This window comes from Theropithecus gelada, chromosome 3 (genome assembly GCF_003255815.1).
Source record: "Theropithecus gelada isolate Dixy chromosome 3, Tgel_1.0, whole genome shotgun sequence".
In the NCBI taxonomy this organism is placed as follows: Eukaryota; Metazoa; Chordata; class Mammalia; order Primates; family Cercopithecidae; genus Theropithecus; species Theropithecus gelada.
This window is the reverse complement of record NC_037670.1, coordinates 157,692,834-157,705,892: the sequence shown is the minus strand read 5'-3', so window position 1 is coordinate 157,705,892 and position 13,059 is coordinate 157,692,834. Positions and strand designations below refer to the sequence as shown.

Below are 13,059 nucleotides of genomic sequence, written 5' to 3'. Positions count from 1 at the left end.
CCATTAATCAATTATTAAAGGCTCTTTTGAAAAGAGCTTTGACCCTTTATTTCTCTTCCCAATACTGAAGTTAATTCATAACCCAGAATAGTATGACATTTACTTTCTTGACAACTATCAGATATAATAAAGTTTTGTTATTTTCTTTTGCTCAAAACTCTAGCATACTGAAAATGAGGACGGTCAGAAATGTGGCCACTAAAACAAATGTGAAATGATCAAGACGAGGCTCTTTTTCAATATCAGGAGAACATTGTTTGTTTGCAGCAAAGATGCTATTGACTCAGAGTGATGGGAAGCAAAGCAGAAATCACTGCTGGTGCTTCCCGTGAGATAAGGACAATGTCTTTTCAGTCAATCAGACTAATCAGAAAACACAAATACCATGAGGTCCTTCACCTTTGCTGTGATTACCCGAGGCAAAGCCAGAAGGTCAGCAGCTCTATACATTCATTGACCCCTCCTGAGCTTAGTATATTGGGTCAAAATGGACTACAGTTTACTTTAAATCTAGAGCAAGTGATCTATAACTTTACCTAGTTTCACAGATAAATCCATAGGATGAACTCAGCACTCGTAAAGGCCAACATTTATAGTATCCCTTTCAAAAATGCCCAGTTATAGCCAGGCGTGGGGATGCATGCCTGTAATCCCAGCTACTCGGGAGGCTGAGGCAAGAGAATCACTTGAACCCGGGAGGCGGAGGTAGAGGTGAGCTGAGATCGCACAAATGCACTCCAGTCTGGGCAACAAGAATGAAACTCCGTCTCAAAAAAAAAAAAAAAAAAAGCCCAGTTAATTTTAAAATGTAGAGAGGTCAACATATGGCTTCCAAAAATGTTAAGAGCATACTGATTCTGGAACTACACTGTTAGACATTGAAAGTCATATATCATCAGTATTTGTAGAAGCATAATTTATATATCTGCTTACAAAATCATAATGTAAGATCTAATGGACACAAAACAAAACATGAAGATGCCATATGCACAGCTGTTACTGGGCAGATACAGGTCAGACAGTCCCCTAACCAATCTGATAGCATAGGGCAGTGAATTTTAAATCACGGCCTACGCATCCCTCAGTCCCACAGTGGTGGGGAGAACCAAGCATGATGCTTTGGACCTCTCACCCCAAAACCAAATAAGAGGAGAGCATTACCTCTCCTAATGATTGATATGTTGGTATTCTGCAAAATATCACCCAAAAAAAAAAGTTTCTGCTGCCTTAAAAATGCCTGAAAATCAGCATCAAAGGCTTTAGAATCAGGGAGATTAGAGTTCAAATTCTAAATTCATTGAGATGATTGGACATAATCATCCCTTGCAAAGACTCAGTGTTCATTCAGTAAGTGGTGGCAATTATTGTTATTTATCACAGGGTAGTACTGAGCGGTATTAAAGGAGTGATCTCAAAATACACAGTTAAAAACCACATAACTATAATGTTATAGTACATAACCCTTATTTGATCAGTTCATCCTTTGGCCAATTATGAAAATACTCCTTACAAAACCATTTTATCCTTTAGGTACAAAAGACATAGTACCCAAGAACCATGATTTTTCTCTAGGACCTAATGCAAAAGGAAGAAAGTGGGGGTGGGGAGCAAGATGGGGTAGGAGAAGAGAGAGAAGGGGAGAAAGAACGTGGGGGAAGGAAGAAAGGAAGGAGGAGAAAAAGGGAGAAAAACAACAAATAAAAGAAAAATTGTTCCAAAACATGAAAAGAAAACTACAAAATAAAAATTAATGGCAGGGTGCGGTGGCTCACGCCTGTAATCCCAGCACTTTGGGAGGCCCAGGCAGGAGGATCACGAGGTCAGGAGATCGAGACCATGCTGGCTAACATGGTGAAACCCCATCTCTACTAAAAATACGAAAAAAACATTAGCCAGGCATGGTGGCGGGCACCTGCAGTCCCAGCTGCTCGGGAGGCAGAGGCAGAAGAATGGTGTGAACCCGGTAGGCAGAGCTTGCAGTGAGCCAAGATCACGCTACTGCACTCACTCCAGCCTGAGCGACAGAGTGAGACTCCGTCTCAAAAACTAAAAAAAAAAAAAAAAAAAAAAAAAAAAAATTAATACACATTAATCACAACTAAAGCATGATATTCAAGAATTTTGGTTTTTTGCCAGGCATGGTGGTCACACCTATAATCCCAGCACTTTGGGAGACTGAGGCAGGAGGATTGCTTGAGCCCAGGAGTTCAAGGCTTCAGTGAGGCACTACTGCACTCTAGCCTGGGCAACACAGCAAGGCTCCATCTCCAAAAAAAAAAAAAAATTGTTTTCATAAACATTTCGTTTTATGTTTAAATAATCTGTAGGTTAAATTTTCTTCACTTAACAAAAAATACCAAGAATGCACAATAAATGCAGGCAAATCACAACCAACTTCAATGTAGGAGACATACTCTCTTCTGTGGTTTAGATTCCGATAAAAGCGTATTCAGCTGGCTGCCCTCCAACTCATGTGAGTGTAAATAGGTCGGCCACTAAGATGCAGAATAGGCACTGACTCAATGGTCCAAATATTAGGCTTTGTTGTTTAGATGTGTGAAGTACAGGAATAACTGCTAGAATGAGAATGGAGAATACAAGGGCCAGTACACCTACTAGTTTGTTAGGGATGGACCGTAAGACACAAGCAAATGGAGGCCATCTTGCTTGTCTCATTCCACACTGCAGTGAGAAATAATGGCAGAACCAAGGATAAGACACAGGGGAGGGAAGAAATCAGCTGAGGATGCCTTCTGTGGTCTTTCCCAGCAAGCCTTTCCAGACACCTGCAGAACTCCTGAAAAGCGGCATTTTGAATCACTTATTCAGGACCATTAGCCACTACCATGGCTCCTCTCCAAGCTGCAACGCCTATACTGACAGGAAGTGCTGCCATCACCAGACAAGAAGGGAGGAATACCTGCTTTATTTTATTTCGGGAGTTAGTGATGCGCTCTGTGATGCTCTGATATGTGCGAATGGCTGTCGTCAATTCTGTGTAGTGCTGCACAATCAATTCATCCAGGTCACGGTCACATTTCTCGTAGGCTTCTTCAAGGCGACCCTTCTCATTTTCCCTGTCTTCGACATCGTCACTAGTAGACAGAGTCCTGGTGAAGGCAGAGAGTATATCAAGCTGAGTAAAACTTGAAAGTAAAATGCAAAAGAAAGGTGAAGCACGTTCGTCTTACTAACTAGGAAATGAAATAAGTTACAAACACAAAACACAAAACTTCCTTCACAGTAAATTCCAATAGCCCATCTAAGTGGATTTGTTGTTGCCTATCCAAGGGGCCCTTCTCTTCTGTCACTGGCATTAGAACTGATTTTAATCAGCTAGCAGGCAGGCATGAACGGTTCAAGAGACTGGGTAACTCTTGATTTGAGTGAACTGTTCCATTCTCCTTATCAGTGACAAGTCTGGTCAATGAGACAGACCTAAGGAAGTACTAGGAACAATTTTCTGCAAGAAGAATAACAAGAAAAGGTCCCTTTCCCAACCCTAGGTATCACTGTACAAAGATAAGATACTCAGACACTTCAGCCATGTGTCTGAGTAACCGTGGAAGGAAAAACCAGGAGGAATGCCAAGCTATCACTATGTCCTTGGCCACCAAAGCAGCCCTGCAGCGGCCTTACCTCAGGACTTCTTGTTAGGGGAGAAAATAAATATCTATTGTTTAAGTCACTTTCAGCTGGTCTTTTTCATACATAGCTGAAAGCACAGTAATGGATACAATTACTTATACACTGAGGAACCACTTTCCAAAAAGCTCATTTGAATGACCTGAATTTGGTGTGGAGCCCCCAGCAGTCTGGAAATAAGGTCATATTAATTCTAAAATCTCTTACAACAGCAGTCATCTAAAGTATCCTACAGGACAGTTCCTGCACTTACTAGTCTTCAAACAGCACTAACAAGATTGATACGAATCAACAATAACCAGGGAATGAGATAGATAGACTTATTAAAAATATTTCAATAACTTCATTTGATACATGGAACACAGATCTTTGTTTCCTCTACTATCTTTCTCGGATAATTTTTTTTAATTTAGTATTATAATCAGTAACAAAGGAACCTTTTCCTCTTATCTGTTGGCTGTGGTAATTTAGAGTTTCATTAAATTCCCTCAGATTTGTCAGCTTATACATTCAGCCTAGTTTATTTCATTTATCTTTTTTAATTTAGGGAGGGGGATATTTTAGGTTCTCAATGATGGATACCATCAATTATAAGTCCATCATTAGAACTGCTTTCAGAGATGGTCTGTCAGCAAATTAATCATATATCCACTTCTAGATATTTGCAAGCAAAATACTGTACAATAGTCTGCTCTGAACTGTCATTTAGACCAAAGGATCTTAATTCATGAGCCACACAATATATAAAACTCCTTTTTCAATTTATAGGGAAATTCAGGCCAGTCTTTGACTTCAATCTAACCTCCAAAAAGAATTTTATAATTCTTTTTGTTAGGTGTTAGGGATGCCAAAAGATCAGCTATATCATGAATACGGGTAGGGGAATGGCAGGAACGAAGGCAAAGAAGGGAAGTGCAAAAGCCACTAAGGACAGTGTGGGATGCTCCGGAAAGGAACACTACTGGGAACCGCAAGACTTGATTTAAAGCCTTTACATGAGAGATCCTGTTTCCTCATCTGTAAACTGGTGATCCTAAACCAGACTACTTCCAAGGTTTCTTGCAGGTAGAGAATACCACCCAAGTGTTTGACTATTAAAGTAAATCAGAGTGGAGAATGTAAGCTAAACTGGGCTTCAAAAATAGAGCTACCAAGATTACTTGCAATCTTTGGGTACAGAGCAGCTTAGCATGTATCATGTCTTCTTGTTGTTTTAATGATACACAACTTTGCTCTTTAAATCTGAAACTTCCAGGCTGTTAATCTAAAGTAAAGCACAATCAGAAAATGCCTTCAATTTATCAACTGTCCCAAAGGTAAAGGTTCCTAGATGTTTAACTCCATTATTTCCCCTTGTAACAGCAGTCACAGAACTGTCAAAGCTACACTAGATCAGTTTGCCATCTTTACAAGGCTTTTCATGATTTCTGCTCCACTACCATTTGTGGAAAAAATATAACATTTCACATTGTTTACCTTAACTAGTTAGAATTACCATTAAGGAAAATGTCAGGCCCAGAGAGGACACCTTCTCTGGCATCAGCTGTCACTGTGAACACATTACTGGATCATTAGGAGTTATTTAGGGAATAGAAAGGGTTACTAAAATGAAGATTAGAGACTAAATTGGGTCTACTGGGGGGTTTGCCTCCTATTTTCCTTTTTCAAGAAAATATTTATGTAAGAAATACCCTGTGCCAGCTTTGCCCCATATTTGAAATGTATCCTCTTGATGTAAACTGGGATGAATAATATTTTGTCTTTAGTGAAAAATATTTACATTACAGAACTCAGAGTGCAAAACTATTAAAGCTTTTTTTTTTTTTAATTAGCGAAAAGGCACAATGATAATAAAAATAATAATAGCCTCTAATATTTAGAGAGGCTTACTAGCTGCCAGGAGCCAGCTGTGTTGCACATTTTATAGAATGTATGTTTAATCCTCATAACAGGCCTTTGGAGTAGGTCCTATTATTATTCCCTCCCCTCTTTTTACAGATGAAACAGCTGAGATTTAAAGAGGTTACATTAATTTACACCACCTCACACAATGAAGGTTAGGAATAGTATGGGGATTTAAAACCCAGGTTGGTCTGCTTTCAGATTGCACTCCTAACAGCTACAGAGTGGTGTCTCTTCAGGCAGAGTAAAGCTGCCTGGGTTAGAATCGTGGCTCCACCATACTGACTACTCATGACCTTAGTAATAGCATCTCATTTTGCTCATCTATAAAGTGAAAATACTAAGATACCTTCCACATAGGGTTGTTAGTGAGAATTAAATGAGATCAAACAAGGCCTGGTATGTCATTAGCACTCAACAAATGTTGGTTGTTGTCGTTAGCTATTATTGTTCTAGCAATAACAGTAGTAATAGCAGCAGCAAAGGCAGTAGCGTTTTTCCACAATACAATAAAAAGTACACCCTCTGAAGACAAAAGTTAAAACCCCACCGCCCCCAAATACTAGATCACTTAACCTGGGCATTAGGTTTAAACTCTCTGGTTCTCACTTTATTCCTCCTTAATGTCAAGAATGGTGAAGGCTGAGATTTTATCCTACTTGCAAGCTAAGAGGTTAGCCAAAGTTTCACAGGTGCTGGCAGAAGACACAAAACTCCTGGAGCTCCTCAAGTCCAGAAGACTTGATCACACTCATAGCACAGCAAGCGGCGTAAGTGCAGCATGTTCACATCGGTTCCCCTCACCCCCGAGTCCCACAAAGGTTAGGTAGATGGGCCCAAAGAGAAGCCTGCCCACATAGGCAGCTCCTGGAGAAGAACTCCGAGCTCCAAAAACCGAATCTAAGCTCCGAGACTGGACTGGAAACACACCTGCCCCTTGCTCTGGAGTGAGAGACCATCTCTAGCTTCCAACTCTGTCTGCTAAACAAACATCCTTGGCAAAATAACCTAAAACAAAGGGCAATCAGTGCTTGGCTCACAAGAACTTCAGAAACGTAAGAGACCTGAGGAGAATGGTCTCCCAACAATAATAAAATCTAAGTCATTGGGTTCCTTCAAGAATTGAATGCATGGTGCCAAGCAACAGCAGGCAGTGAATATTTATTTCCAAGCTCTGTTTTCTTTTCTGCAATATGAGAGCAGAAATACAATGTCTCAGATAATAAATATTTGTCTGAGATAAATAGTCAATAAAAATGATAGACCATAAAAGCATGAGAGGCCAGGCGCGGTGGTTCACACCTGTAATCCCAGCAATTTGGGAGGTCCAGGAGGGCGGATCACTAGGTCAGGAATTCGAGACCAGCCTGGCCAATATGGTGAAACCCTGTCTCTACTAAAAATATAAAAAATCAGCCAGGCACAATGGCCTGTGCCTGTTGTCCCAGTTACTCGGGAGGCTGAGGCAGGAGAATCACTTGAACCCAGGAGACGGAGGTTGCAGTGAGGCGAGATCACACCATTGCACTTCAGCCTGGGCAACAGAGTGAGACTCCATCTCAAAAAGAAAAAGAAAGAAAAGCATGAAAGAGCTGCCTAATTCTAGGGAGAAAGTTCTCATGCACGCTAGCAAATCCCAGCAAATTTCAGTGTGGGATTATCACTAGTCCCTTAACCTGAACAGACAGCAGTGCAGAAAAGAACACTTGTCATTGAGCTCCCTCCACCAGCCCAAGTCATGAACCTCTCTTCAGCCTGCTAAGCCTCTGTGCAATGCAGAGCTCTACCAGTTCACAAAGCAATTCACTGCAATTTTGAACAGCTTTACTTATTATACAGCCTTCCATTAAAATAAAATAAAATCAGCCTCTTTATAATTTCTACCCATTGATCCTAGTCCCATCTTTTTCTGTAACACAAAAAATGTCTATTCCTTCTTCCATAAAATTTCCCTTTAAATGGTGAAGGACTTTCGATAGTTCTTTCTTGGGTTACACACCTCCAATTTCTTCAACTGTTTCTTCCATATCATGACTTCCAACAGCCCACCATCCTTTTTGCTTTCATCTGAAGTCCCCTCGGAAACAGGTGACACTCACATAGAACTTACTAGTGCCAGGCATTAATCTAAGTGGTTTACACATACTAATTAATTTATTGCAAAAACATACTTATGAGGTAGGTACCTGTATTAATCTGTTTTCATGCTGCTGATAAAAACACACCCGAGACCGGGCAATTTACAAAAGAAAGAGGTTTACTGGACTTACAATTCCACGTGGCTGGGGAGGCCTCATGGTGAAAGGTGAAGGTGAAAGGCACATCTCACATGGCAGCAGACAAGAGAATAGGGCTTGTGCAGGGACTCCCCTTTTTAAAGCCATCAGATCTCGTGAAACTCATTCACTATCACAAGAACAGTGCAGCGAGGAGAGACCCCCTCAATTCAATCAACCCCTACTGAGTTGCTCCCACGACACATGGGAATTGTGGGAGTTAAAATTCAAGATGAGATGTCGATGGGGACACAGCCAAACCATATGAGTACCATACTTATCCCTCTTTGTAGAGATAAAGAGATTGAGTTTTTTATTCAAGCCGCAGTCTTTAAGGAGCAGAGTCTGACCTCAAACCTGGGCCATATGGTTCTTAATGGCTTCACTAACCTGCTTCTCAGATGTGCTGAGAAGTGAACACAACATACTTCCAAACGGAAAAAGGTTTTATATCCCACAACATGAACACTATATTTCTAGTAATATAGCCTAAAACTACATTGCATTTTTTTAAAAATATAGTCCAAAAATTATCCAAGATCCCTTTGACAGTAAGTGTTGACAAGTCAACTCTCATTCATCCTCCACTTGTGAAATTTTAAAACTAAATGCAGAAATGTACATGCATTACAAATTTAGGACATCCCTGTGTCCTACATGTTTGGAAAGGAAGGTGAAAGTGAGGCACAGGATACAAACTACTGAGTGACTATAATACACCAGGCAATACAGTGGTTATTTTGCATACCTAGTCTAAGACAATCCTCAAAGCAGTCTAGTATAATAAAATATTATCACCAGCCTTTTTACAGATAAGGAATCAGAGGCTCAGAGAGGTAAAGTAACTTATACACGTGCACATAGTTAATAACAGAGTTGAAATTAAAGCTAAGTATATTTGACTCCAAAATCCATGCTCCTTCTATACATGTTACAAAATCCTATCTTTCCTGCCTTCAACTCCTGAGCTGCAGGACACGTACTCTCATCAAGCCACAGTTCATAGGTAAAGAGAACAGCAGACAGCTAGGGATGGAAAGAGAGCACCAAGCAGCTTTTTTAGTAATAACAGTCTTGAATCTGGGCAAGATTTAAAAGCATGAGCTAAATAAAAGATATGATCAAAGGACCAATGGTATAAAGTTGCCAACCCAAGATGTATTCAAGTTATTGAATCACTCTAGATTTTTTTTTTGCATTCCTATTCTCAAAACGATTATGACTTATAAACTATTGTCAAGTTCATGGAGGAACATAAAAGAATAAACAAGATTCCAGTTAAGCTGGACACAAAGACATTTCTGGATCATTAAGAATTTTTCACTAAGACAGCTCTGGTATTTTGCATGATGAATTACATCTTAACCATGACTAATTAATCCCCAGGAAGGCATTTATTTGCCTAAAGGGCTAAAAGGACCACGGTACACATGTTAAGCTACTGTTAACGACATCTAGTAGGAACAAATACGTTATTAAGTTCTAGGTGATTCACAACCATGAGCTCCAAGTGAGTCCCATAAACAAGCATTAAAACCCAGGGTAAATAATGAGAGATCTAAAACTAAATTTGTCTGCTTCCCATTTTCATACTAGCTTCTATATTTCAGTGTAGCCGATCAAATGTTTTGAAAGGAAAATAACCAGTCACCATCACTGGTTCCTTCTGTGGAGCAATTTTGCTTTCACTTTGGAGTTAACAGAGTAATGGAGTCCATACAGGAGAAAATACATAAAAGTCGGTATTGTTCTTAAAGACAAAAGAAAGATCCAATAAAGGAAAAAGCACACCTGTGAAAATAAGGCCAGTCACCAAAAGTGACTCATTACTCAAGTGGAATAAAAGGATGCAAAAAGAAAAACCCAAATCTAGAATACTACCATTAGGAATACACCAAGAAAGCCTCTTACAGATAAGGAATCAGACATCATACTCATCAAGTATGTCAGACAAGCGCCATCCACATACGCATTAAAGGAACACAGGTTCTGGAGTTTTAAAAAACCCAAATTCAAACAGAGCTCTGCAACTTTCAAGCTGCTTGACCTTTGGTAAGTGACTTAACTTTTCTGGGTCTGTTTTTTCTTTGTAAAACAGGTAAGATAATAAGAATACCTGCCTCACCAGGATATTGTTAGGACTGGAGAAGTGTGTGAATGTGCTCTGAAAATATAAAGTGTGACAGAAGTGTTGGCTGACATATTATTAGGAACAAAATAAATAATCTATGAATCACAACATTATTAGCCCAAATCCCCTAAAGTCTACCCCTTTCTAAAGTTCCTGAGGATATTTATTTCTGAATTGAGATCAGACCTTTTCTCTATACTCTGACAGTGCCTGGTACATTGAGTGCTTAGTAAAAGCTAAGTAATGAGCAGCAGTGCGATGCAGGATCTAGAGAGGTCATGGAGGACAGTTCCCAGCCTTAAGAAACAATTGTAACTAAATTGTCTCACATGAAATGCATGCTCAAAACTCTGTAGAAAAGAACAAATAATAGTTGCTAGTGACCCTATTTAATTCACTTATTCATTCAACAAATATTCACTAAGTATCTATTACTTACCAGGCACAGTTCTGAGGGCCTAGAGATACATACAGCAATGAACAAAACCAGTCCCTCCCTCATGAAGCTTATGTTCTAGTGAGGGGAGCTGGGAGGTAACAGCTATGCAAAAGCCAAGACAGGCAAGGAGGAAGGAGGCTACTTCATTTATAAGGAGGCCAGGGAGGGCGTCTGGATAAAGACGGCATTTGAATACAGCTTACTGGAAAGTGAAAGAGAAAGGACACTATCTGGGAAGCTGATTCCAGAGAGAACAGACCCTGAAACAAGATGTGTTTAGCCTGCTCAAGGAACATGGAATGACAAGGAGGTCAGTGTGGCTTTAGAGACTTGAGGAAGAGTGACAGTGACAGGATATGAATCAAGGAGAAAATTAGGAGTCAGACCAGTCCCAACTTTGTGAGCTTTTACTCTGAGTGTTCTATGAAGCTACTTGGGGGTGGGCACCCAGTCAAAGACTGATAACCATTCAACCAGTATTTAATGGTGAAACTGAGTAACAATATCTACATTCAAGTTTCATTTTAATTATATCCCACCTCCTCCCAAAAAAGATGTGAGATGGCTTGCACAAGAGTATAAACAATAAAAAGTAAAATACAAATGAGAAAGTGGGACTAAAGAGATGCAGAGCTAAACAACACCAAATAGATGTAAAAGACAACTATGCAGATCATATGGGCAAGCAGAATGAATATGAAGTGAGCCCCCAAACTAAATCTGAGCTTCCTAGCAGCCCAGGCAAAAGGATACACATCACATGATATAATTCTCATTGTCAAAAATATGGACTCCAGTTCCTCTAAGGAAGCAAATTTTGAACTAATCCTAAATTCTAAAAGAAATCTTTCACTTAAAAAACACGGGGGGGGCGGAGCAAGATGGCCGAATAGGAGCAGCTCCAGTCTTCAACTCCCAGCGCCAGCGACACAGAAGACCGGTGATTTCGGCATTTTCAACTGAGGTACTGGGTTCATCTCACTGGGGAGTGCCGGACGATCGGTACTGGTCAGCTGCTGCAGCCCGACCAGCGAGAGCTGAAGCAGGGCGAGGCATTGCCTCACCTGAGAAGCGCAAGGGGGAAGGGAATCCCTTTTCCTAGCCAGGGGAACTGAGACACACAACACCTGGAGAATCGGGTAACTCCCACCCCAATACTGCGCTTTGAGCAAACAGGCACACCAGGAGATCATATCCCACACCTGGCCAGGAGGGTCCCACACCCACGGAGCCTCCCTCATTGCTATTACAGCAGTCTGTGATCTACCGGCAAGGCAGCAGCGAGGCTGGGGGAGGGGCGCCCGCCATTGCTGAGGCTTAAGTAGGTAAACAAAGCTGCTGGGAAGCTCGAACTGGGTGGAGCTCACAGCAGCTCAAGGAAACCTGCCTGTCTCTGTAGACTCCACCTCTGGGGGCAGGGCACAGAAAACAATAACAAAGCAGCAGACACCTCTGCAGACGCAAACGACTCTGTCTGACAGCTTTGAAGAGAGCAGTGGATCTCCCAACACGGAGGTTGAGATCTGAGAAGGGACAGACTCCCTGCTCAAGCGGGTCCCTGACCCCTGAGTAGCCTAACTGGGAGACATCCCCCACTAGGGGCAGTCTGACACCCCACACCTCACAGGGTGGAGTACACCCCTGAGAGGAAGCTTCCAAAGCAAGAATCAGACAGGTACACTTGCTGTTCAGAAATATTCTATCTTCTGCAGCCTCTGCTGCTGTTACCCAGGCAAACAGGGTCTGGAGTGGACCTCAAGCAATCTCCAACAGACCTACAGCTGAGGGTCCTGACTGTTAGAAGGAAAACTATCAAACAGGAAGGACACCTACACCAAAACCCCATCAGTACATCACCATCATCAAAGACCAGAGGCAGATAAAACCACAAAGATGGGGAAAAAGCAGGGCAGAAAAGCTGGAAATTCAAAAAACAAGAGCGCATCTCCCCCGGCAAAGGAGCGCAGCTCATCGCCAGCAACGGATCAAAGCTGGACGGAGAATGACTTTGACGAGATGAGAGAAGAAGGCTTCAGTCCATCAAATTTCTCAGAGCTAAAGGAGGAATTACGTACCCAGCGCAAAGAAACTAAAAATCTTGAAAAAAAAGTGGAAGAATTGACGGCTAGACTAATTAATGCAGAGAAGGTCATAAACGAAATGAAAGAGATGAAAACCATGACACGAGAAATACGTGACAAATGCACAAGCTTCAGTAACCGACTCGATCAACTGGAAGAAAGAGTATCAGCAATTGAGGATCAAATGAATGAAATGAAGCGAGAAGAGAAACCAAAAGAAAAAAGAAGAAAAAGAAATGAACAAAGCCTGCAAGAAGTATGGGATTATGTAAAAAGACCAAATCTACGTCTGATTGGGGTGCCTGAAAGTGAGGGGGAAAATGGAACCAAGTTGGAAAACACTCTTCAGGATATCATCCAGGAGAACTTTCCCAACCTAGTAGGGCAGGCCAACATTCAAATCCAGGAAATACAGAGAACGCCACAAAGATACTCCTCGAGAAGAGCAACTCCAAGACACATAATTGCCAGATTCACCAAAGTTGAAATGAAGGAAAAAATCTTAAGGGCAGCCAGAGAGAAAGGTCGGGTTACCCACAAAGGGAAGCCCATCAGACTCACAGCAGATCTCTCGGCAGAAACTCT

General features: G+C 41.2%; 1 protein-coding gene across 4 annotated transcripts in view; it reads right to left on the bottom strand.

Moving 5' to 3' along the window:
* The window catches only part of EXOC4 (exocyst complex component 4), an 845,850-nt gene that overhangs the window by 817,996 nt on the left and 14,795 nt on the right, over nucleotides 1–13,059 (bottom strand). For all 4 annotated transcript variants that reach the window (XR_003118525.1, XM_025378967.1, XM_025378969.1 and 1 more), the window contains one exon: nucleotides 2,921–3,110. Coding sequence is in view for 2 of the 4 variants with exons in the window: in XM_025378967.1 (XP_025234752.1) it covers nucleotides 2,921–3,110 (190 nt within the window). In the remaining 2 variants the exon portion in view is untranslated. The remainder of the gene's footprint in view (nucleotides 1–2,920; nucleotides 3,111–13,059) is intronic.